At 43.8% G+C, this 23907-nt stretch overlaps 1 protein-coding gene across 2 annotated transcripts; it reads right to left on the reverse strand.

The window, feature by feature from the left end:
* Positions 1-1349: 1349 nt before the first annotated feature.
* LOC142566330 (cytochrome P450 3A41-like) lies at positions 1350-23907 on the reverse strand. 2 transcript variants are annotated; one of them, XM_075677252.1, is made up of 14 exons: positions 23549-23907; positions 21179-21275; positions 20714-20766; positions 16690-16786; positions 16019-16135; positions 14645-14733; positions 12455-12600; positions 11272-11387; positions 10391-10532; positions 8758-8918; positions 6848-6939; positions 3506-3649; positions 2406-2568; positions 1350-1560 (listed from the first exon to the last, which is right to left on the reverse strand). In XM_075677252.1, the coding sequence occupies exons 1-14, from the start codon at positions 23611-23613 to the stop codon at positions 1471-1473; spliced, it is 1572 nt and encodes a 523-aa protein (XP_075533367.1). In that variant the 5' UTR covers positions 23614-23907; the 3' UTR covers positions 1350-1470. The 2 variants fall into 2 exon arrangements, with proteins under 2 accessions (XP_075533367.1, XP_075533368.1); XM_075677253.1 differs by lacking the exons at positions 20714-20766; positions 23549-23907 and having other exon boundaries at positions 21179-21247.

Raw genomic sequence — 23907 nt, forward strand, 5'->3', positions numbered from 1 at the left:
AAGGGTGAAGTCTGATCGAGGCGGACGTTCTGGTCCGAGCAGGGCCATGTTGTTACGCAATCACGGTAACGTGCCGAGGTAGTGAGAGGTACAAGCGGTACATGTTCAGTGGTCCTATAACGTATCACGTAAAGCTAAGGAGAAGGAGGAAAAATTGAAAGACAAGGTGGTCAACCAGACGCAAACGTTATTTAAACGAATGTTTCAATGACGTTAAAGCTTCAAATGCACGTTGCTGTGATCAAACCGGCGGAAATGGCGGAAACATGGGGGCTTTATCAAGAAGCAAAACCTTCCTTACTTTCTCTTTTAGTGAAATAACTGGTAAGGTGTTGACTTTCAATGACTTCCACTTGGTTCAGCTTTTTTTTTTGCATTCCCATTGTCAGATTCCCTTTCCATATCGCTATATTTCTAGTGACTACTAATTTCAAGCAACTTTCGTTGGTTCAAACGACTTTACCTATTGTGAACCTTTCAAATTGATTTGCTATTTTCAAAGCAAGCATCTCGTGTTTATAAGGCAGCAGGTATGCGCATTAAGAGCGTCTACGTTAAATTGCAGAATCGACGTGCGCTTAGCACTATGTATATCCGCCTTCACAGTAATTCGTTTTACAGCGAAGCTGTTTATGCGGACCCTGTGCATTGGTTGTCCGACTTCGCTAAAAAGGGACCACGTGACCTAGCGGTAGAGCAAAAAAGCTGTAACAAGGGGAAAGAGGTTGGAGTGACCCCTTTCTCCCTGCGAGAATGCTACCTTATACGCGAATCTTATATGGTTGTCATACGGTTAATTTTCGGATATCGGGCCAGATCGACATCGAATTTCTGGACGATTAATTCCACCCTGCTTCGAAATTAACAAATGTTATGCTGGCGGTTTGCGGCCAACGAACAGTTCCCAGTGATTTAACGCGATACTAGGAACGCGTGGCTGCCGGCACTTCTTGCGTCAGCATGAAGTGCCAGCAGCCACGTCGATCGTCAAATCAATCCAACCAATCGTCAAAACGATTGCAACACCCGAATCTCCAGTGGTACGCCTTGCGAACAATATACGGAGCTTTGGATGAGTGGTTTCGCACATTACATCCCAGCTACAACTATGGGAAGACCACGAGTAGTGCACACTCCTGAGGAAGAAGCTGTCTATCTTCGAGCGTCAGCGAGAGTTGGCTCGTGAACGGGCGCGTCGTCGTAGGGCCGACCCCGAGTTGCGCACCCGAGACGCAAAAGCAGATCGGCGGTGGCGGAATGAAGAAACCGACGGACGGACGGACGGACAGACAGCTTGCGAAGTTTGACTTGCATGGTGCAACACTCGGTGCAACAAAAGTGCAACAAAAGATTCGCTGTTCGACTCTCTTCACGAACTGGAAGGGGCGGTGATTTTTTATTTTCGTCTTTGCGAAATACGAAACATGTTAACTCATTATTGTCTCATATAGACGATACGCGTGTACGTCATTAAATGTTATCGCGTCCCCGCTTTCGTATGCCAACAGTGATATCTTCCACGCTCAGAACGCCGAGCCCTTTTCCAATCTTCAGAGGGACCTACACAAAGAAAAAAAAAGTGCCGTTAGGAGCTTATGCAAACACCTAGGCGTGAACGATTGTCGCAACGATAAGCTGCGTCCGGCGCTGGTCAATGTTACTGTACGCAAATGAAGCACTCTACGACTCAATTGCCGTTTAAAACTCAGCCGAAAAAAATACTTCCGGTGATGGCATCTTGAGTTATTCAGACAGTAAAGAAAAACATCAGTCATAGTACGCTTAGCAAATTTTCTTTTATGGGTGCCTTCATATCAATGCATATGGGGCCGAATTCATAAAACTTTTCGTTCGTAAGTGCTACGCGGAGTTGCCACTGGCCGACCGTATTCGCTAATAATATAGCGGCATCAAGACTGGTGGGCATATGTCTTCACGAACAGTCCTAGCTTGACAATTTCTGCCCGAACGTGGATCCAGTAGTTTCTTAGCGTCCTTTTTATTTTTCATGAAAGTTACGCGTGTGAGCACAAACGCGCGTATATCCCCGTTGCGCTGAATCGTTGAGCTTATTTCTAACTACATTAACCTTCAATGAAAATGAGATGCTCACATTATTGCGCGCCTTTACTTAATAGCTAAATGCCACACCTACTTCAATCGAGAAAGCGTTCAAACGCAATAAGATATACAGTAAACCATGGCCATTTAGTTGTACATAGAATATGAATATAAGTATGTTTTTAAGCACTATACCGTAGTAAGACAACTGACTAAAAGTGCGACAAGAATGCTAGTCTAGATTAAGTGCGGATCACCGATCGTGCAACGAGACATCCAGACACTGCTGACAACACAACAGCTTGGGGTGTCCGAGTACCCTTGCAACGTTGACACCTCGTTACCTGCGTTTTGTCCGCGCGCACGAACTCGACGTTGTGCACCGAGTGGAGCAAGCAGAGCTTGACCGCCTGAAGCGCGAACCGCATCCCAATGCAGTTTCTTGGGCCGGCACCAAAAGGAAGGTAGGTGTAGGGCCGTATAGAGCCTACGTTGTCCTTGCTGAACCTGCGCGGTGCAAGAGTATGACAGCGTTGTGTGTGAGTCACCCACTACTAATGTGGGCACCTGAACGAAGCATTTGTGCATGGATTGTAACGTTATCCGATCAGGTAGAAGGGTCCACGGGCTGGGCGGTCCCCAAAAATGGCGTCTACACGATGCCCATATCACATTTTTCTGTCGCTTAGGAATGTATGAAGGGCGCCTCAAGTTTGTGATTGGGTTGCTAAGCGAGCTCATTCACGCCCCAGAAAGTGCCAGTGATCAGCAGTCCAAATTTTATATTCGCTCTTAAAGGCGGCTGCTGAGAATAACTTGCAGAGAATTCCGAACAAGAAGCGAATGCTGCCTTGCCAACAAGAAAAAGAAAGCGCTTGCTGATGGAAATCGCTGGAGCGGGTAACACGCTCGTACTCGGCTCCTTGTGCGGAACTTGCAAGCAAGATCGTATGCTTACGATAAACACCTCCCCGCTTGCCACGATGTGCACCCGCGAGTAAATTCAAACGCGCAATCTGAAACTGACGCATCTTCTGGAAAGTTCGCAATTCCAAGTTTGTACCGAAGTGCGCAATTTTAGGCGCAGAAGAAAATCGGTGTTATCGCGGGATCCCTGGTTCGTACACTTTTGCTCATCGTAGTAGGTGAAATTCTAGAGAAAAACGATGGTTATGGTTCCTATAGTGCATGGTTATGGTTTATACAAAGTTCGTGCTGTATTATAGATTACGCCTGCTGGCCTTCGCCCTTCATCCATATTCGCTGTCTTAGCCTGATGCAACAAGGAAACCTGCAGCTACAGTAGTGTTTACCGCGCCACCTGTCGACACAAATTAGACATTTCAGCGTCGAAAATCTAATTGCACAATAACAGCACTCATTAACAACGTGGCATTGAAATTTGGGCAGATGAAATCAGGTATATGGTACCCGCTGTCATCACCTCTCCGGTTTGAAAGCATCCGGTTCAGGGAAGAATTCTGGGTCATGATGCATAGCGTAAATAGGAATGGCGACAACGCAGTCCTTGGGTATCTTGATTCCGGTTTCTCCCAGCACGTAGTCTTCATACGCAGCTCGTTCGATCCTGGTGAAAGTCGGCAACAAAGAACCAAAAATGAGGATACAGAAACGGAGTTGTTGTTTTTGTAAATGTTTAGCCCAGTAAAGATATATCTTTGCAGCGCCCCTACGTTATATATATATAACGTAGGGGCGCTAGGCTAGCAAGATTGAGAGAACAAGGATAAGAATATACAGGAAGGTTAAACAGTGGGAATATATTTGGCTACCTACCTTGCCTGAGGATAAAATGAATTAAATAATTTAATGAGAAAAAATTAGAATGACATAAAAAAAGCGTATTGTGATGTAACGTGAGCGTACATGTGAAGGGGCGCGCGGTGTATTCACTATCGCACGCTTAAACTTGCAAGCGCCGTGGAGAAAGCTTTTCACTGCAACACAAAACCGACAAAAGTTTGCAAATGAGAAAGCGAGCATTGATGAAGTGTTGATGAAATTAGCATCCAACAAGAGAGAACAAAACCATGGCGAGTATTCGGAGAAAAATTGTACCTACTGTCAAACACAGAGCACGCAAGCGTCTGTGCTCTTATAAGCATAGAGCCCCCAGCTATAACTTTAATTATTTTTTCATATCAAGCACTTGCTGTAAGCATATTTCTGAGAGGGTTTAAAAATTGTCTGATTGGGATAGTAAATGATCATCCGAGAGAGTATACTAGGTCATTAGAATAACTGTAAATAATTAGGCATTGACATCGGATGAAGTCGAAACTTGAAATAGCTCGGCATGCCTTAAAGGAGACTTGATTCCGTGCTCACTGTGAATGCAAGGAAACAGTTTCAAATTTACTTCGGCGAAGATAACATGTTCTGACAACTTGAGCAGAATAAAAAAAAAAAGCTCAGGACAATCGCGGCGCTAACCAGATTGGTTAAGGGTGCTGCTGAAGTAATAAGTTCACAAGCAGTGACGACAGACTGCAAAAAAAAGCGAAAATGCATAGTGGATATACACAAGAAATACAGAGTTTAAGTAATCTATCGTAGAAATAGAATCAAGAGTTGAGATTGAAGATGAAACGCACGAGAAGGAAGCAAATGTCCAAATGTAAAATTTTGAATACTATATTACTTGGTATGGCATAAAAGTCCTACACCACACTTTCGACTAGCCGTTAACGCACTCGATACTCGATAAGCAAGAGCGCATGAAATACTTGTAACGAACAAAAAACAGCGCACGCCCGAAAATGGAGACAGAGGCAGTGCCGACAGCCCGTTTTCGTGTCAAAGATGCACAAATAAGCTCTAACCTCCACATGAAATACTGCAGGAGTTGACGAAGAAACGGGCTATATTGAAGCTGCTAGCTCCACAAGTTGTCAACAATTGAGGCAGCATACAAACAAAGGAAAAGGGAAGAGAAGGCACGTGCTGTCATAGCGAGGCTCAGGAAGAGAACAGTATGAAATAGTTCACAGTGAAATATTTAGCGCGCACATTTGACAAGGACACAGTGAAGGGGGACACAGCGCTCGTGTGTCTCCCTATTCACTGTGTCCTTGTCAGTTGTGCGCGCTAAATATTTCACTATGAATTCGTACCAACTCACTCAACTATCAGTTCTGTTGCAGTATGAAAGAGCTTTGAATGAGAGACTGCTCAAATCCTCATCGATAGAAACGTGACACTGCAAACCAAAAAGCGATATTGCTTGATCAGAGAGAGGAAAATTTGTGAGCGGAAACGCAGAGATGTCAGCCTGAGGCCATCTAGCCTACTGTACTATGCTCAGAGCAAAGAGGAAGCTTGTTCTAAAGACCAGTGAGTATGGTTATCACATCCAAACTAGAAACGGTAAACTTACTGTTTTCGAAAATATCAGGTGTCTTTAGAGCTAAGTGTGCGGCGGACCTTTAAAGCATCTGTTTCGATCTGCCCCAATATGTGAATATCTCTCTTCGTTGACTGAATGGTAAATTGTATTCGAAGTATTCATGCTGCCAGACTGAATTTGCAGCCATGCGAAATATACCACGATGATATGCATCCAGAATTAGTTTTATTAAGAATAAATAAGTTATAGGCTCCCGAGCGCTTTTTTGTACATAATTATGAGGCACACGAGCAGTTGAACTGCTGCTGATAACGACGGAAATGAGTGATGCCTGGGTGTCATTACAAACGAAACCCCGTACCTTCGGGATCATAACTTCACTTTGCATCTGTTATGGTAACAGTACTAACACGTATGGAAGCTACTTAATTAGTGGACATGTTGTGCAACAATCCCCCATGTCTTTATCAAGAGGGAAATAGAATTTAGATTAATTGAATCACGCAGAAAAGAATAGGATTCTTATCGACGATATACATGACGACACTGGCAAAAAAGAGAGCGAACTTAATAAAATGTTTGAAATGACCGCCAAATGAACGTAAAATGTTTGAAATGCATGTTACTGATAGATTCCTAAGCGCGCCACCAATAGCTGCCTCAAAAATATATATGTAATTTTTGAACGCACGCAACGCAAATGAAAAGAAAAAAAAAACGGAAACGACTTAAACATACATGTTGACAAAAAAAGTTGGTTGAGTAGTTCTAATCTGTCTCTTTTTTTGCGCGTGTTTGTGTGTGTCTGGTTTGCTTCTCGGTCATTCTTTCTTCTTTAATTGTACAGACAAGGCGCATGCCGTTACGGAAATAAAACATTTGCGAGTTCGCACTTCGCCTTGTCTGTCTCGTCGCTCGAAACGTTCGTTATTATTTTTTATTGCGCCTTTAAGCAGCGCGTCCAGCCACGATGTCTCGTGGCAGCCGAAGCAAACGCGGCCCCTGTTTAAGCACTCCGCGCGCAGGAAGCGCGTCGCCGTTCTCTCCGGCCGCGACGACATGCACGACAATGGCCCACTGCGAAAGGGGCTCCTTCAGATATGAGAAAAAGTGCGCGATGCAGTGCCGAGCGTTGCAGGTCTTAATTCCCAAACGATATCACCATCCGCGCCCGCGCTTGACCTTTCCTGTTTGCCAAACTTGCCCTGATCGCACCAAGCGCCATCGTTATTAAGAATCCAACAAAAAAGGAGCCAAGAAACCTACTCGAAGCGGCTTTTTGTTGACCTTGTTGCTTCGCGGTGAATAAAAAATGCCGTTGTGCGCACAACGGCGAGACAAGGATCGTGGTGGACAGCTGACCGCTGGACTATATCATCATGCAACTACTTCAAATTGCTGTTACTCGAAGCATCGTACCTCGTACCGGGTGGGTACAGCCGCAGCGTTTCCGAAACGATGCAGTGAAGGTACTCTAGCTTAGAGACGACGTCAAGACTGGGCTCCGGTCCCTGCGGTGAGAAATTCGCACAGCGTATTAGGAAACGTATCGGCACTATTCTACTGAGTGGCTACTATATTTCGTCACATTGAACAAATCTGCCATTGAATGAGCCATTGTTCTTGCGCTTGACAGCCAGCTACAGCTATAGCGAAAGCGTTAGACGTCTTACGTTAGCGTTAGCGCACTGCTTGCCGAGTCAGCCCGCTCGGCCCATTGATAATCAGCGCAGAAGCAGCGAAGAGTACGCACACAGCTCTGATTTTACACAACTTCATTATTATTATTATTATTATTATTATTATTATTATTATTATTATTATTATTATTATTATTATTATTATTATTATTATTAATATTGTCGTACGCTTGAGAACATATATGCAATGCAAAGTGAGAAAAAAGTTAGGGAGGCAGGGAATTTAATCATACTCAGCCCGGTTGGCTACCTTGCACAGAAAAAGATGCAAAGGAAAGTGAAATTATTGCTTTGTATTTTCTTCGTGTACACATTTTATGCTCTGTTGAAATCTGTATTCGTGAAATTATTATTCGTTTCTTTTATGTATGCGCGCGCGTGTGGGTGAGTCTGCATTGTTATTCCTGTGCATCGCTTTGCCGAGTGCGCCAGCACCAAGACCCTCGAGGTTGTCTCTGGGCACTTCAATAAACAGATTTGATTAATTAATTAATTAATTAATTAATTAATTAACTAATTAATTAATTAATTAAGTGATTACTTTGTTAATTATTTGATTGTCAATTGATGAAATAATTGATTATTGCTCGTTTATTAATTATTTAACCGATAATTACTAACTTACCTTATTATCTAAATTCTTTAGTTAGCTGATTAATTAATCATTTGATTAGTTGGGTAATTTATTTATGTATTTATTTATTTATTTACTTGTTGTAATAGCAAAGTGCTTCGAGCGGCCAGTCGTGCGGTAATTTTGCATGAATTTGCGGCTTCTTTCACGCTCGGAAAAACATTTTTATGTAGCCCGTATTGAGCAGCAGAAAGATTTATCGAGAGATTTTCATGCCGCTTTGCAAGTTTACCATTGACACTTTTCATCTAATTATAATATTAGAGAAGTTGATTACTCACTTAAGACTAATCATCTAATTAGAGGGAATTAAAATAACTTGAGTATCTCCAAGCGACGGCAAACAACATTACCTTGGTTCTGCCCATCTACGTGGCATTCGCATACTTTTAAACTCGGGCTAAACTTAGCCGGGACACCCTGCATATCCTGAGGAATGCTGATCTACGGACGCGGAACAGTGGTTGCCTAGCGACAAAGAAAGCTTCGCTTAGAAACATTAACTGATAGGGTCTCGTGTCATGTCACTCCCACCACTGACTCCCAAAAACCGCAGCTCTAAATGAGATTAATAACTTTGCAGTGTCATGTGCTAGCATAAAGTCATTGACATTGTCCAGTAAATAGTCATTTACTGGACCTATTTACATCGTTATTTTAGCGACATTCTATGCTTTGCCCCCTTTAATTCTATTTTCACTTGAACACACGTCGATAGCAACCATACCTGCTATAGCAAGACTGTATCGATGCATGCTAGGCTGTCAGAGCTAAAAGGAAAGCAATAATAATGAACGGAACACGGTAACACACACGTACTCCAGAATCTCGCTTAACAGCTCGTTTCATTACCCAAAAGTGTTCCATATATTACCTAGCCTAACTGTTCATCCGGAATTGTTACTATAAGGATGAGTTGAGTGGGCGCCTTTTACGCGACCGTCGAGCTTGGGCACTTACAAGCAAAATTTCTTTTAAGACGCACGTTTCCTTACGTGGTTCGCAAAGCACTCGTCCACTTCTTTCCGTAGCTTGTCCTGCGCGTCAGGGTGTACGGCCAGCAAGTAAGTGGCGAATGCCACCGTCGACGAAGTAGTGTCCTGACCGGCCAGAAAGAAGAGTACGCACTGCGCCAGCGCTTCGTCTTCCGTCATTCCTGTGGGGGCCGTCGTCGATTTCAACAGCGTGACTATTTATTAGTGCAGGGCAAAACACTACAATTTCTTTACTGGCGGGCGAATGTTAACGATCAAGATAAACAAGAATGATAAGCTTCTATTGCATTACATTTCTGTCCCCAAATGTTGACAAGTCATAGGTAATGAGTGTATTATATTTTGTGGTGAGATGCTTTTAAGACAAGGATAGCGTAAGGTACACAGATAAACAAACTGGAACGCTGTGTGCCTTACTCGCTCCCTAGTCTGTGTGCTTAATTTGTCCCTGCCTTATACCCCGGCGCAGTATGCAATTCCAAAAAGCAGAACTCTTAAAATACACTTCATGGTTATTGCGTAAACATAGATAATGTGTTTTTAGTACATGCTGGTTTTCTTCATTTTTTTTTCGAGTAACAAGAACGCGAAGCGCTAAACTATACTCGTACGGGATAGTTGGGGCTCGCATGAATCCCCACCCTAGTGCTTGTGCATTTGAACGCGACTTCGCTCGCTTTCACGATGAACAAAAAGGATGATAGGCTGCATGTATTGGCGTGTTCACGTATTGGCGTGCGTGCAGCAACTATATATGCTAAGAGCACTTCAACCGAACTTCGTAGTACCCGTTGCGGGTACCACAATCCTGTTTTAAATGGCTCTGAAATAAAGTCATCTCACGTGTAATACATCCACCAAGCATACCATAGCAGCCAAGGATCTCCGTGTCGAGTCTTTTATTAACAAAGGGTGCCAAGTCAAGAGAATTTGGCAAAGCTTCTTTTTAGCAGTCGTGACTGTACGACATGTCAGTCGTGCATCACGAGCCGTAGGACAAAAATCAAATGGAAGTAAGAGTTCACGAGGGTTGCATCTTAGCGGCATCGCTTCCGTACATCCCTTGAAGGAAGTAAAAGAGTACAAGAAATTTCAGCAAGGTGCCATCGAATTGTAATGAAAAAAGAAAGCTGGCGTGCTACGGAATGAAGATGGGGGAAAATTCTTTGGTGAATTTCTGTCTTTTCGTAGATCACTCTATGGTTGAAGTGCTACGCTTCGCACTTGCATCTAAAAGAGAAGCCATTAGCAACGCTTTCCCATATATAGATGGCATCACAAGGAGAAGGGTCGCGCCTTTTCTCCAGCTGCACGAAGACGGCGTCGGTTTAAGAGAATAGAATACTTCATAACACTTTGTAAAAAGGGCTTAACATTTCTTCTGGTATCAATATATATTGGCTAGTAGGATTTAATGTCCCATTTTCTACCTTTCTACCTTTTTTCTACCTGCGCCCAAAGTTCAGCACACGAGTGTGTGTTTCATTCCGCCCCCATCGGTATGCAGACGAAGCATCGAAACGAACCTGCGACTTCGTGCCCAGTAGCGCAAAGCCTTAGCCAATGAGCTTCCGCGCTTGTGTGCATCTATATCATGATGATCAGTAAGGAAACAAATAGTCACCCCACGAACCTTTGGCACCGAACGTCGCAGTGGACTTCTCTTCCGAGCCGATGTCGAAAAGCTTGCTCTCCGTATCCGACGAGCCCTCGGTAGAAGGTTGGAGGCAGCCTTTCTGCGCCTCCATCATGAGCTGGAGGAAGTCTTCGTGGAACTGCGGCGCAAAAACAACTCGGAACTGTACATTTTTATCGTGCTGTTGACAATATCCGTTAAAATTCTTCAAGCACACGAAACAACTCAGTTCAGTCACCATTAAGAAGAGTGCCCTTTGCCTAGAGCATCATAAATCTTCATGAGAACAAAAGTTATCGATTCATTCATTCATTCATTCATTCAAATGTAGAAGCAGTATTGCAGATCAAGTTTTCAAAACAAGATTGGTTGATCTATTCAGGTGAAATTGGAAATATTGGCAACCATTGCATCGCCGACGTCTCCTGAAAGAATAGTGGGTTCACTGATAAGATAGAGATATATAGTTTAATTATTACTCAGCAAATTGTCTCAATGATCAGAGGATGATAAATAGGAGGTGACCTGAAAACGTTCTGGCAATCAAGCACTTTCCACAAAGGTGCTTAAATAGTCGATAATAACAAAAATATATTTAATTTAAAAAATAATAATTTATTTCTTTAGAAAATACTGCAGGCCAAGGAATGGCCAAAGCGGGAGAGGAGGAGTTACAAAAAAAAATGTACACGACCAAATACATAATGATACAGGCGTGGCAAAATAACAGACACGTATGTAACATAGTAAAGTACAAAATCAAAATCACAGTTCACAATAATTTTCAACGGATTTTAGTATGCTTCCGGAATCAAAAATATGGTTTAAAGGTGGTTTAAATGTTTAAAGTAAAAAAAGAAACAAAAGCGAAACTATACCTGACTGTGTGCTTGCCTGTTCCCTATAATTCCTTGACATACTTTCTTGAAGTAGACAAAAGAATCGTCGTTCAGTACCTTGATCTTCAGCGCTCTCAGCACATCCGGAAACAGCACTGCAAAAGCGTTTTTTTAAGGTCATTTGGAATCCAAATGACTGGCCTCTCGTTTTTTACGGTAGCGCTGCCATCGAAAATTTGTTCGACCTGAGTAAATGCATTTTTGCGCATCGCTCACATACTTTTTTCTTTAGTTATCGAAAAACTTGCGTGCATATCTACATGTTCGAGTTGGTAACCTTGAGCCATCATTCACAAGCATTTAAGCTGGAGCTCCCAGAGCAGCCAGTTTAGAAGAAATGTCAACAGTAATAGTAAGAACAAAATGTGTTTTCAGCAGGACCGTCACAAAACAAGACGAACGCGGTGGGTGTTAACAGTAAAATGTACCGAAAAATCATGAGTACACAACTGAATATTCTAGTTCACTGAAAACTGCGAATGCAGCATTTTAGTGCTAGAAAATATGACGAAAATATGATGATTTTTACAAGAAAAGTTGAAACAGGAGCGTCAAATTTGTTTAAAGCTTCGGCAATAACATGTGCGTCTGAATAACTTTGGCAGGCTTTCGCTGCAGATTTCGTGGGTTGTACTTCTCAATGTCTAACGGTTTGGCTCTAAGCTTCAGGTTCCATAACACTAGTCATGCTGTGTTGACAGGAGTTTTACATGTGTCTTGTTCTACAGCATTACATGTAAACGCATACAGGCGGTCTGCATCGCTATGACCACTTGCGAGTCTTCGAATGCACACGCTTTGTCCGGGTGTGGCGAGTTTTCAGACATACTTCTGTTGTTAGTAGCACCTGTCGCGACTGTCTTGCTTCTTGACAGTTCTATCCGTAGCGCTTTACGTAATCACTCTCAAGTAGACCGAAATAACTTATTCATTAAATCGTGAATCGCTTCATTTCAAAGAACTCCGTAGGGGAACAGGATAGGATAGTACCTGCGTGGTTCCATAAGTTTCGCAGAACTACAGGTAGAATAAAGACAAACGCATAAATAAATGTAGAAAGTGCGTTAAGTGAAACAAATGCATCAACGAATAAAAAAAATCATGCTACATATTAACTAAATCGTTGGTTCAGGTACCGTTGCAAAGGTAAGAAAGAACGCACCCGCAAAGAGCAGCTTGGGAGTGATTTTCACAGAGAACGCCTTTCGAGCCTCGGTCACAAAACCGTTGGTGGTGTCCGTGTGCGAATCCAGCTTCGTACCAAATGCGCATGTGGCAATCACATCCAAAGCGTAGTGGCCATAGAACCTGCAAATTACTAAGGTAAGCCGCCTTAGCATCTTTAGCGTTTCTGGTTTACGTTACCGCGTCTCGGCTGCGTGCCAGCATAACACGTGCGAGCTAAAACAGGTTCATGCATTGCGAAGATTAGTCCACTTGCGGAACTTATGTGTCAATGAAGGAAAAACGACTGGGGCGGAACGTCTAAGCTTGTGTTACTGCGCCAAGTTGTCCGGCAAAGTTTGACGGCGCTTTCGGTTTCTTTGAGCAGACAGCGTATCTTCTACTTGCGACGGTTTTGAATTTGTCAAAACTCGGAATAGAAAAGCTAAAAAATGAGTCATATTTAACACTGAGTACAGTTTATCGTATGTCTTTAGTTAATACTCGCGCTTTAGTAAATAAGATGCTTATGTTTTGTGTCTCCTACCTTAACTAACGCGAATGACATATTATAGAACGACATTCAGGACCGCTCTCACTTGCGCGTGCTTGGCTTTGTGTCCTTCTCTTCATTGCCACGGAGAGAGAGAGCAAATGATAAATGAAAGGTAGGGAGGTTAACCAGGACTGAGCCCGGTTGGCTACCCTACACTGGGGAAAGGGAAACGGGGACGGAAAGATTAAAGAAAGAAGAGAAAGTCCACCGGGGATATCGTTCAGTCACTCAGTCCGGATCACAGACGCTGACTCAATCCTGTATCTTTCAAATATCGCAGCAGCGCTTTTGTGGCCTTTTGTAGCTGCGATATGCGAGGCCATGGTCCCAAGATCTTGTTCAAGGGGAACGGTTTTCTATCTAACTGGTTGAGAGCTGTGCAGAGATCTTGCATCCCTACCATCGGGGTTCACACCATCAGCCACGGAAAGTTGTCCGCGAGTATAGAACATACAAAGCGGACAGGGGACCGTGGTGGTAGCCAGTAAATTATGCTTTCAATAGGTGAAGCGCCAATAATGACGGCACACAAGAAGAAATACAGACAGGACAAGGCGTGTTTTACTGCAGTAAATCATGCAGTCACACTATGCTAAAGTCTCAAAACGACGGGAGCTTCACATGGCCAGATGTGTAAAAGTTCACTTAGCACTCGAACTTTTGCCGCAAATAGTAATGCCAAAATTACACATGACATGCAATGGCTTAAGAGCAAGCGCTACATCGCGCGAAATAAGTATGCCTATCTTATAACGTTTCAAACGGTAACAATGTCGATTACTTCCAAATAGGAGAGGATAGGCCAAATTGAGAAAGAAAAAGTAGCTTGTTACCTGCCATCCACATACAAACATAACGTGGCGCGCTTTTGTAAGAGAAAATCCGATACAGTTTTTCACGGAGACACTGATCAAGGTACAGTACGAAGTGAAGTCCGTGTACAACATGGTTCATTTCCGTAATAAATGCTGATGTCGCTTTTTTTCCCCACAGTCCACCACACGCAACACACTAAACCTACTCGCAAGCAACAGTAGCCGGTGTTTTTCAGGGTGAAGCTCACTACACACATCATGACAGTTCTTGTAAGTGAAAGCCAATTGGTCGCTTTTTATGACAGGTTCCCCAAACACACAACGTATTCTGTTCTCGTAAGCGAAAGCTGATGTCATTGCTTTCCACGACAAAGTTCGCTACTCACACATATCATGGACAGTTGTAAGTAAAAGCCACTTTTGTTGCTTTGTACCACAAGCTCACCACCATACACACACGGTTCTTTATCGTAACTAACAGCTGATGTCTTTGCATTTTTTACGGCGAAGTTCATTATGCTCAAGGTTCATTTCTATAAGAAAAACCCGTGTGTTTTCTCTTCCTTGCAAAGCCCATGGCGCACTCCTACAGCAAGAATAGCACGTTCGCCGTGGACGTCATTGTACGAGGTTGCAGCTGCCGTCCGACGTAGCGTGGAAGAGGTCTATAAACTACACCAAACAGGAGACATGGCAGAAGACAGCATTTCCGTTTGCGTGGTTTGTATGCTAGTACATTTACTGCAGTGCTGACTTCTCCTTCCGTCAAAAATTGTCTTTTAATCCACTCATTATAACAATTTGAGCTTGTACTCACTGCTTAACATCGACGTCCTCAGCCTTTTCTGCAGCGTTTTTCAGGTGCCGACACGTCACTTTTGCGCATTCTTGAATCAAAGAGTTCATCTGCATGAAATTTCGCGGAAATGGTTGACGATAGTAATATTTCCAAAGATATACTCAGATTTCTTACGTGTCTAAAGGAGACACTTGGTTTCAGTCTTTGACGCGTCATTCTCGTTAGCAAAATGTTATATACCTAGACAGTGTCTTAATACTGGGAAATCTGTTTTGTACGTGAACATCTTTCGTCATTGCACACAAAATTTTGTACCTTCTTTTACATACAACCTGCTTCATGCTCACATCCTGAAGGGGCCCTGTGCTACAGTCATCGAATACTGTAAGTATATCTTCAGAGCCGCCAGATAGTGGTGAACATGTTGCTTTATCGCCAACTAGCCGTATTGCCAGCTTACGCTCAGCAGGAAACTTGCCTTGTTATATAGCTGACTCTAAAAGACCAACCTCCCCACCTTCGTCACTTAAAAATAAAGACGATATTTCTTCCTCAAAATAAGGCAACCGCTACCGAAAGTTACTTTAAGGAAGACCAGAATCTCAGCCGATCCGTTTGCCGACAGCGTGCGCTCGTAGTCGTTCGTCCTTGGTCCCCATCTTGGTTCACATCTTTCGCAAACGTGGCAAAAACCACGAACCGACCAGTCCAAAATACGTTGTTAATGCACGTAGCAATTTAGCTCTGAGGATCGGGCTATCTAGAGGAGTCGTTCAGTCGCAACGACCATCCGATGCCTGCCGGCAGACAGCAGGGAGCGACGTTTAGCGATCAAAAACGAAAAGCTGAATCGAACAGCTGAGCCAGTGTATGACCCATCATGGCTACGCCCCAACGAGCAAGGGAACGCGAGTATTTCACGCCAGCTTTCAGCGTACGTGGATAAACGGAATGAAAAGTGTAAAACAGAAGATATTATTCTTGCTTTTTCCAATATTTCATGAAAAGAACAGCTAAAATATTCTTGAAGGAAGGGATTCCTGAAGCTATACCATCTCATGGGCAATGCATAAACTTCGTTGAAAAGTGCCGCGGGGCCTGTTTAACCAAACCACATACTTGAAATAAAGGGCTAGGCCTTGTTCATTGTCTCAACGTTGTGTCCGTGTGTCGATTTGTTCGGGGCTAAAAGTAGCAGAGTCGTTTCCTAGCTCGTTGGTGCTCTAAATATAAATAGCAGCTGAATTAGAGTCTTTTGGTATACTGTCGGGCGAACAGCAGACGCTGGTACTTTTTTGACAGTCAGCAATGCTAAACATAGACAAGGACAAATAAAAGTGCTCAAATATGAACTTCCTTCAACTCGCCGAAGTTTCCCTACTATTGCTGTACCTTTCTTAGCTTGCCAGTCGAAAATGCCGGGCTTGCCGCAGGACGTATTCTCCTCCAACGCTCCACGGCTGCGAAGACCATCATGTTGCTGAGCATGGTATCGTCGAACTGTCGTTGCTGTGAATACATACAAAAAAATAAATAAATTTGCTTTCCGGAATTGATAGTGTTCACACTGAATAACATCCAGCAACGTTCTCATCTGCTCAGTGTATAATGTCCTTTGGTTGTTTTCTGTCGTTATTGTTCGTGCGTATGGACATTACTCGCACTCGGTTTTGCTGCTTGCATATTTTTCCTTTCACACTTGGTACTTTTAATGGATATTGTTCGCACTTAGTTATCATGCCTTAATTTCATTTTTTGGTAACATTTTATAAATTCAGCTTTTCTGTTTCTCTGAAAACTAGATTTTTCTTTTCATTATTCCCCCTACCCCCTTATTTAATACTCACAATTGAGGGCCCTTTGCGTAGAATAAATAAATAAATAAATAAATAAATGTTAATTCTCAATCATGGTCACAACGTCCTCCTTTTAATTGTTTCGACGTCACCGCTCCAGTAGTATACCTGTCCACCTCCGTGATGTATACTCATGCTGTATACATCAATTTGATATATGATGTATACTTTTCCCCCATGCTTATGCCTAAAGATTGGCATTCTTACCCTTCTGTTCGGCAACAGATGGAAGTCTTTAACGAGAACCTGCTTCACAAGCTCTGGGTCCGACACCATTAGCGTAGGCTTGCCTCCTTCGTAGATGCTGCGATGCAGGGCAAAGTTCCCACTCATTGCTGTTCTTTTATAGTGAAAACAGTGCAATGGGATGTCTGTGTGTGGTTTGGTTGAATAAGGCTATCGCCTTGCTTGTTATAGATGATCATATATAGTGGAGAGACATTGAGTGTTATCGTTGAGCAATAGCCGATCACCCAAAAGTATAAGCACTAAGATTTTCTCCCTTTATCCTAATTTCGATTAGCTCGAGCTCCTTTTTGAATTGGCATGAATAAATCAGAAGATGTGGGCGTGATAAGCTCGTGCCGGGTACTCTTTGACACAGGGGAAATGTGAAAATATCTCACAAGTCAAAGAACAACAATAACAAAACAAAAAAGCGCACCATACAGTGTGAATGAACGTGTGATCTTTAGTGGCGCAAGGGCCAGGCATGTCCAAAGAGCGCCAAGCCAGTGGTAATGAGCTCGCAGTGGTGTGATAAGTTCTGTGAAGTATATGTGACGTGGTTGTAGAGGGGCTTAAAATAGTTGCTGCAAATTGCGTAAAATCTGCGTGTTATAAGATTATGGCAATGACTAATTACGTGTACTATGAGCATTAAAATGCATTGCGAAAGAATGATGCAATATACAAAATATGTCAGATGCTAAAATTGGATAGAGCACTACTGCCTTAGCAGACCCCTTGAAACACAAGGACCTAGAGGCATGTGCTATACAAAACAACTATGATAGCGGCATCCTCTGGAAAGAGGATGTGCTGCGAATTTAATGGGCTTATAACATGTAGGACAACGTCATACAAGAAAGCAAGCACTGTTTTGGCCTTAGGAAGCGGTTCTTTACCAAGAAACACAGCCGGACGAAGAGGGGCACAATAGCGGTAAGCAAAAGGAAAATGTTTCTTCCTGTCTCTTTCGGCCTCCCGACACTCCCGGAAGACGTGGAGCACTGTCAGCCTGTCACCACATCTACCACAGGTTGGAGGCTCGTTACCATTGAAGAGAAAGTTACGAGTTCCAAATGTGTGTACTTTTCTGAGTCGAGTTAATAGGACGCCTGTTCTTAGTGTTTTCGTAGCTTGGGGCGAGAACCCTAACTTCGGCTTAATCACGTGAAGCTTATTGCTCGTTCCAGCATCCCACAAGCGTTGCCAGTGGCTTCGCAGTTTGTTTCGTAGGAAAGGCTTCATGTCTGTGGCAGGGACAGCAGCAGAACGAATACCTTGCGATGCTGATTTTGCGATTTCGTCGGCAAGCACATCGCCCTCGATTCCTCTATGACTAGGAACGCAGCATATTACTACATGCATACGAGATAAATAAATGTTGCATAAGATTGAGTAAAGCTCAATTAAAACAGGATTTGTATGCTTTTGTAAAGACATTAACGCTTTTACAAGGCTTAACCATAAAGTGTTAAACAATACGAACACTCAAAATCAAGAATGGCACAATAAAATAAATTTTGAAAAAGAAATGCAACATGTAATGTAATTCAGACCTGACGAAAACCTTACATTTCGTTTATATCATAATACTATATAGTCAACAATATACTGGCCTTCAACAAGACTTTTATCGTGTTCTAATTTTTTTAACGTTATAGCAACATTATTGAAGAGTTTTTGTCAGCTGTGGTCCCAAGAGCACATTTGTACTCATTAGCAACCTCCTTATTTGCACATCAGACGATTTCTTAGCATAGTGTTTACGGCCCATTCTAAAAGCTGTACGTCCTCGCCTCCATTTCCATGCTCTTAGTGAATGCTTTTAGCACGATCAAGTAGGTGGGATCCAGTCACAAAAGTTCGATAAGTATTTAACATCTGTTTAGTTCTCTCAAAATATGAAATTAAATAAGGGGTTCAGCGTAATAAAAATCATAAGTTCTAGAGTTAGCGTCGTACATTGCAACACTCTTGATGTATTCACCACCTTGGCAACAAATTACGGGCTTCCCACCCCCCCTTTTTTTTCAGGCTCGAAAGAGTTGCGAGTTGACTAAGTGATATGACTAATTGCGAACTTTGAATTTTAGCTCCTCTGGAGCAGTGGTCTTCCCAGCGAAAGCCACCACCATCAGTTTCAAGACATGTCACCCAACGACACCGACGGCTGCGGAACTTGCAGCTCTTCGCGCTGCACTTCGTCTCGTCAGCCAACAACAACCTCGAAGATGATCAATATTCAGTGACTCGAAGGCAGCACTGCAATCTTCGCTATCAGTCCTGCGGCGTGGAGCACACGAACAATTGGTATTCGAGATTAGAGAACTGATCCATACCTTGACTGAGAAAGGACACCATGTGACATTTCAGTGGCTTCCAAGTCCCTGCGGCGTCATAGGGAACGAACACGCCGATAACGCTGCTCGGTCGGCTCTTCAAGGGGACGAAGAGGAGCCGATACCATTATCAAGGACAGATGCCGCTAGAAAACTTCGAATGCTCGGCCGTGATATCACGTTCTCCTTGTGCAACCCAGGACGTTTTCAAAACAACCGGCTGCACAACCTAGACCTCTACGCATTTGCATTCCAGCTGGACTCTGCTGTCGCGAAGCTACCCTGCTTTGTCGAATAAGGCTAGGGGTGGCCTTCACCAAGTCTTTTGCATTCCAAACCGGATGGGCCGACGTCGCCTCGTGTGATGAATGTGGTAACGTGGAGACTCTTCAACACCTTCTCTGTGACTGTCCTCGCTATAATTTACAGAGACAATCGCTCGCAATCGCGATAGCGCGCTTTGACTGAAGACCTCTCACAGAGGAACTTATTTTAAAATGCCGCCATCACAAGGCCATCGCAGCAGAGGGCGACGAGGGCACTGTTGCAGTTTTTAAAGGCAACAGAATTGGACAAGCGACTGTAGTCTGAACAGATATTTATAGTGCTGCAAGTGCTACTGTGCTGTGCGGCGACAGTGACCGACTGTGATTGTACGTCTATGCTCCTTTATTTCTTTATCTCTACTTTGTTATCACTTTAGCTCCCCCTCCCCTCTCTCCCCACTGGGCCCTCCCGGCCGGGCTGCTATGATGCTGCTGGGACGACCCTCTACCTTTCTCCCTCCTACCCTCTCTCTCTTTTAATCCCAACTCTCCCACCCTGCTGGCGCTGAGCCGTGCTCCCGCATGGGTTGCAGAGGATAGTGCTAGCGTTCCTCTTTCCCCACAAGAACCACTTCTCTCCCCTCTGGTTAAACTCCCTGCCTTTCCCCTTTCCTCTGTCTCTCTCGAATTTTAGCGTGCGTTCTAGTGGTTCTTTTAGATCATAAAATTTCGGCCGCGGTACGCGATAATCGTTTAATTGCCTATCCTTCGAAATTCGGAAATAGGCGAAACTCATTTGAGTGTGTTATGGATTCTCATGAGCCTATCTTATAATATAACCAATCTATAACTTATATAACTTCTTATAATATAACCAGTCTATACGTTTTTACGTCTGCACGTTTGCGGCGTCAAATTCTAATGAGGCAGGTAAGCGCGGTGTAACTGAAGGAAGCAGGAAGAGTGCTTGTCTCTGAGAACATGGTCGCCAAACATTGCTATCGATACGATATCCTCCCCTTCCCGAGTTGTTGGCTTGGCTATGGCGTAAAGTCAGAAGACCTCGTTGTCCGGATTGACTGGGCTTCAGAAGTGGTGACGGTCATTACGTAGGAGCGTAGCTCAGAGCAGCGCGTTTTCCTCTATGAAACCTCTCCCTCTGTTTTCTTCAACCATTTATAGAAGACGAGGCCAGCATGTGCCGTGCGCTCTCGCGACCAGCAAACATTCTTTCCTTACTGGAGGCGCGGGAAACGCAAACCCTCTGCTTGCTTATATTTTTACATGTGGTACACGCTTAATGTAAAATAATGAGCACCGACCGATTGCACCGGCATACTTGTAGTAAGTGAGCGCGTTTGTCGACAGGTTGAAAGGCATGGACAGGACGAAACTCACCCAAAGACCCGGCCCATCTTCTGGCACCTTTCTTGATCGCTCAGACATACTGGCTGAAATGAAGATACCCTATTTACTCGAATCCATGTGTGCCGGAACTGGGAAGGTCAAACACATCTTTACTGTTCTTCATAACGTAAGGCGTGCACAGAAACGTTAGTTTGCTGGTTCAAATCAGTCTTGCAAGGACGTCCGTGCAACTTAACTGCGACGCAAGTCTCATATTTATTGTTTAATTTATATTTCGAACATTAGAACCCTTCTGCACTTTCCACTAAGGTATCATCAACACAACTTGACTGTAACAGAAGTCGCGGGTAATCCACTTTCTTGTATAGAATGCAGATGGACTCAATGTTAAACTTTCTCAACGTTTGCTATATTTAGTAGCCTTCGTTTACGTCTTTCTTTTCTTTGTAACATGAAAAGCAAATTAAGATAAGTGAAACAAGCCAAAAAGTTTACCTTCATGACCAGTCTTAAGATGGGACCAAAGACAACGGACAACTTCTCGTGAACAACGCCCTGATCCTTCCAGAAGTTCCTCTTTCTCGCGGCATATCTGAAAATCAGTATGCGCTTGATGATAGCACCTTGACCGTGATTAGCGCGCAAAAGAAACGCATGTGTACACTTCGTTTTCCTTCAGGTAAGATGAGTTCTTTGAAAAAATACCGCTTTTGAACGAATAATGTGACAGAGTGTTCTCGTGGTGCTCTCACCACTCGTCATTCAAATCGGATGTCCATATGCTGTTGCGCAAGGCCAATGATGATTGTACCAAGCTTGGCTGCTCACCTCCAAACTCCATGCCATTAAAGAAGTTCGGCTTATCAGATGTCTGCAAGCGATGACGGCGAAAATAAAATACTTTGCCTTAATTATTTCCGTTACGTTTCGCCCTGCCGCCCGATTCTATCAAGTATGTCATTTTTGAGGAGTCCACATTGCGTGTTGTCTGTTAAGAGGCAATGTCCGAAACTGAAGCGGAAGCCACGTTAGGGGAGTGCAGGACATACTGCATTCCGTAGTTTGTTCAAGGCAACTTTGAACGAGAGCGTGAAAGATTTTCATGCTTCACAGTGCCTCAAAAATTCCAGGTTGTACCTGTTATTTTTCTTTATTTTTTGACCGATCGTATAACTACGACGTCGTCGGGTCTGGCGGAAGCGATTACACGCACGACGCGACTGCGCCGCCACACGGCATTTGCAGAAAATTCTGAACGTACCCACGGGTAACCCTGTCAATCTCTCTAACGTAACCTAACCTAACTTAATCTAACCTTTGTTTGCAGGAGTGAGGACACAGTGAAAAGTCTCTGCAAAGTCAGCTGAGTCTTTTTTTTTCCGCTAAGAATGCAGGACAGATTAGTTCTCTGCGCAGTCGCGTCGTATGTATACCGCGTTTCCGCCAGACCCCACGACGTCGCGTGAATACGGCCATTCTTTTTTTCCCCATGGGTAAATAATATGACAGCCAGATAAGGATTAGTACGAAAGGAAATTGGAACCATAAGATTTTTCAAGGACTTTCAGTATTTTGACAGCTGCGTTCAATGCCCAAGTTGACACAGATTATATATATATATATATATATATATATATATATATATATATATATATATATGTCAAGTTGGGCCTTGAACGCAGCTGTCAAGATACTGATAGTCCCAATAGATTATTGGGCTTGAGCATGCGTGCTTAATGCTTCAAAGCCCAATCAGCAGAATTTGGATGAACCCGTATTCGGTTGTTCAGTAGAGTTTCAGCCGAGATATTGCAGAAGTAAGGAAGATATACCATCTGATAGCGTTCAAGCCACTATAGGCTTCGCAGCACAGCAATTAATAATGCGCGAATACGATGCCAGGCTCGAAAATGCAGCACTTGGAAAAGTATGGTATAAGTGGTGTGAGCTTGCGCGAGCTCGTTAGACATGGCTGGACATGGAACACCAGCTAACAGACATGGATGAGACATAGCGGCACCACAGCACTGACTGCGAACACAGTTTAGTTGCCTTAATCGGTCGCTTTATGTGTGCGGCATAAACAACAAAGATACACACAAGAATTACAACGACAGGACATTGACTAAATGTGTCACGTGCCTAATGAAAAGCGATTTCCTTGTCAGGAAAATGGGCGGAACACCCACGCCGTCTTGTTTGAAGGTGATAATTATCTGCGCTTTGGCTGTCTTTCTCGTAGGCTAGCTAGAGTAAGCTCTCTAATATAGCTGCGATTCAGCTCGCCAAGCTACAGCCCGGACGAAATCTGTTCTCACCGTGTACATTTCATGCGGCTCTCGTTTACCACACGGCGAGCCTTATTTCCTCACAAGTTTCATCACAACCTGCCTAAATGGACTTGGCCATAATGCAACTACGCTCAGTTATAATTGCTTACACTTGTACGAGTCAGTACGATCACATTATGCTCGCTCGCGGTTTGGTGTGCGCGCAAAGCTTGTTCGCCAGTCGGGTGATCAGAACGACCCGCCGCGGTAGATCAGTGGCGCTCTTCTGCCGAGCACGAAGTCGCGGGTTCGACTGCCGACCGCATTCCGATGTGGGCGAAATGCAACAGCGCTTGTGTACCACAGACTTCGCGTTAATTTAGAACATCTAGGGCGTTTTCGTACTTCAACGTCCACGAAATGCGGTGGCCACAGTAGGAAATAAAACCTGTGACCTCTTGCTGAGCAGCAAAACGTCATCGCCGCTAGCTACCTCGACAAGTGAATCGAGATCACGCAGAAAAATATTAGGAAGAAGGATATAGTAGTAGCCCACCATCGCATAAAGCGCCGAGATGGCTTTTGGCTCGCTTACCTATATAGCAGGAAACACGTTGCAGCCACTAGTATGACGCAGTCAACTAGACTCGGAAGAAACATCACGATTGAAAGTTCTCACAAAGAACTGGACAGTCTTCTTTGTTCGCACGGATGATCACATGCAGCGCGTCAAGATGCTATTCCCAGGCAAAGACGGCTACAAGTGTAGGACGGTCTTGGAGGTGCCCTTACATGCAGCTTCAAACTCATGCGAACACTATCGATTCGGTCATGGGAACTTCCGTACGGCACGCACGAGACAACACCGGCAAACAAATCTGTTTCGGTGCACGAGATAGAAACAAGCCACGAGAGCTGACGCGAGCCCCGATAGGGGCGGCTATCGCTTTTGTC

Source organism: Dermacentor variabilis, unplaced genomic scaffold, assembly GCF_050947875.1.
Source record: "Dermacentor variabilis isolate Ectoservices unplaced genomic scaffold, ASM5094787v1 scaffold_12, whole genome shotgun sequence".
In the NCBI taxonomy this organism is placed as follows: domain Eukaryota; kingdom Metazoa; phylum Arthropoda; class Arachnida; order Ixodida; family Ixodidae; genus Dermacentor; species Dermacentor variabilis.

Bases quoted from the DNA above. Each gene is read 5' to 3' on its own strand.
- LOC142566330 (XM_075677252.1), bottom strand. From the start codon at position 23,613: ATGTTTCTTCCGAGTCTAGTTGACTGCGTCATACTAGTGGCTGCAACG. The intron at 14,734-16,018 runs GTACAGCAATAG...AATTTCATGCAG, and splicing joins CGACTGGCAAGCTAAGAAAG to ATGAACTCTTTGATTCAAGA. The intron at 2,569-3,505 runs GTGATGACAGCG...TGCACCGCGCAG, and splicing joins GATGCTTTCAAACCGGAGAG to GTTCAGCAAGGACAACGTAG.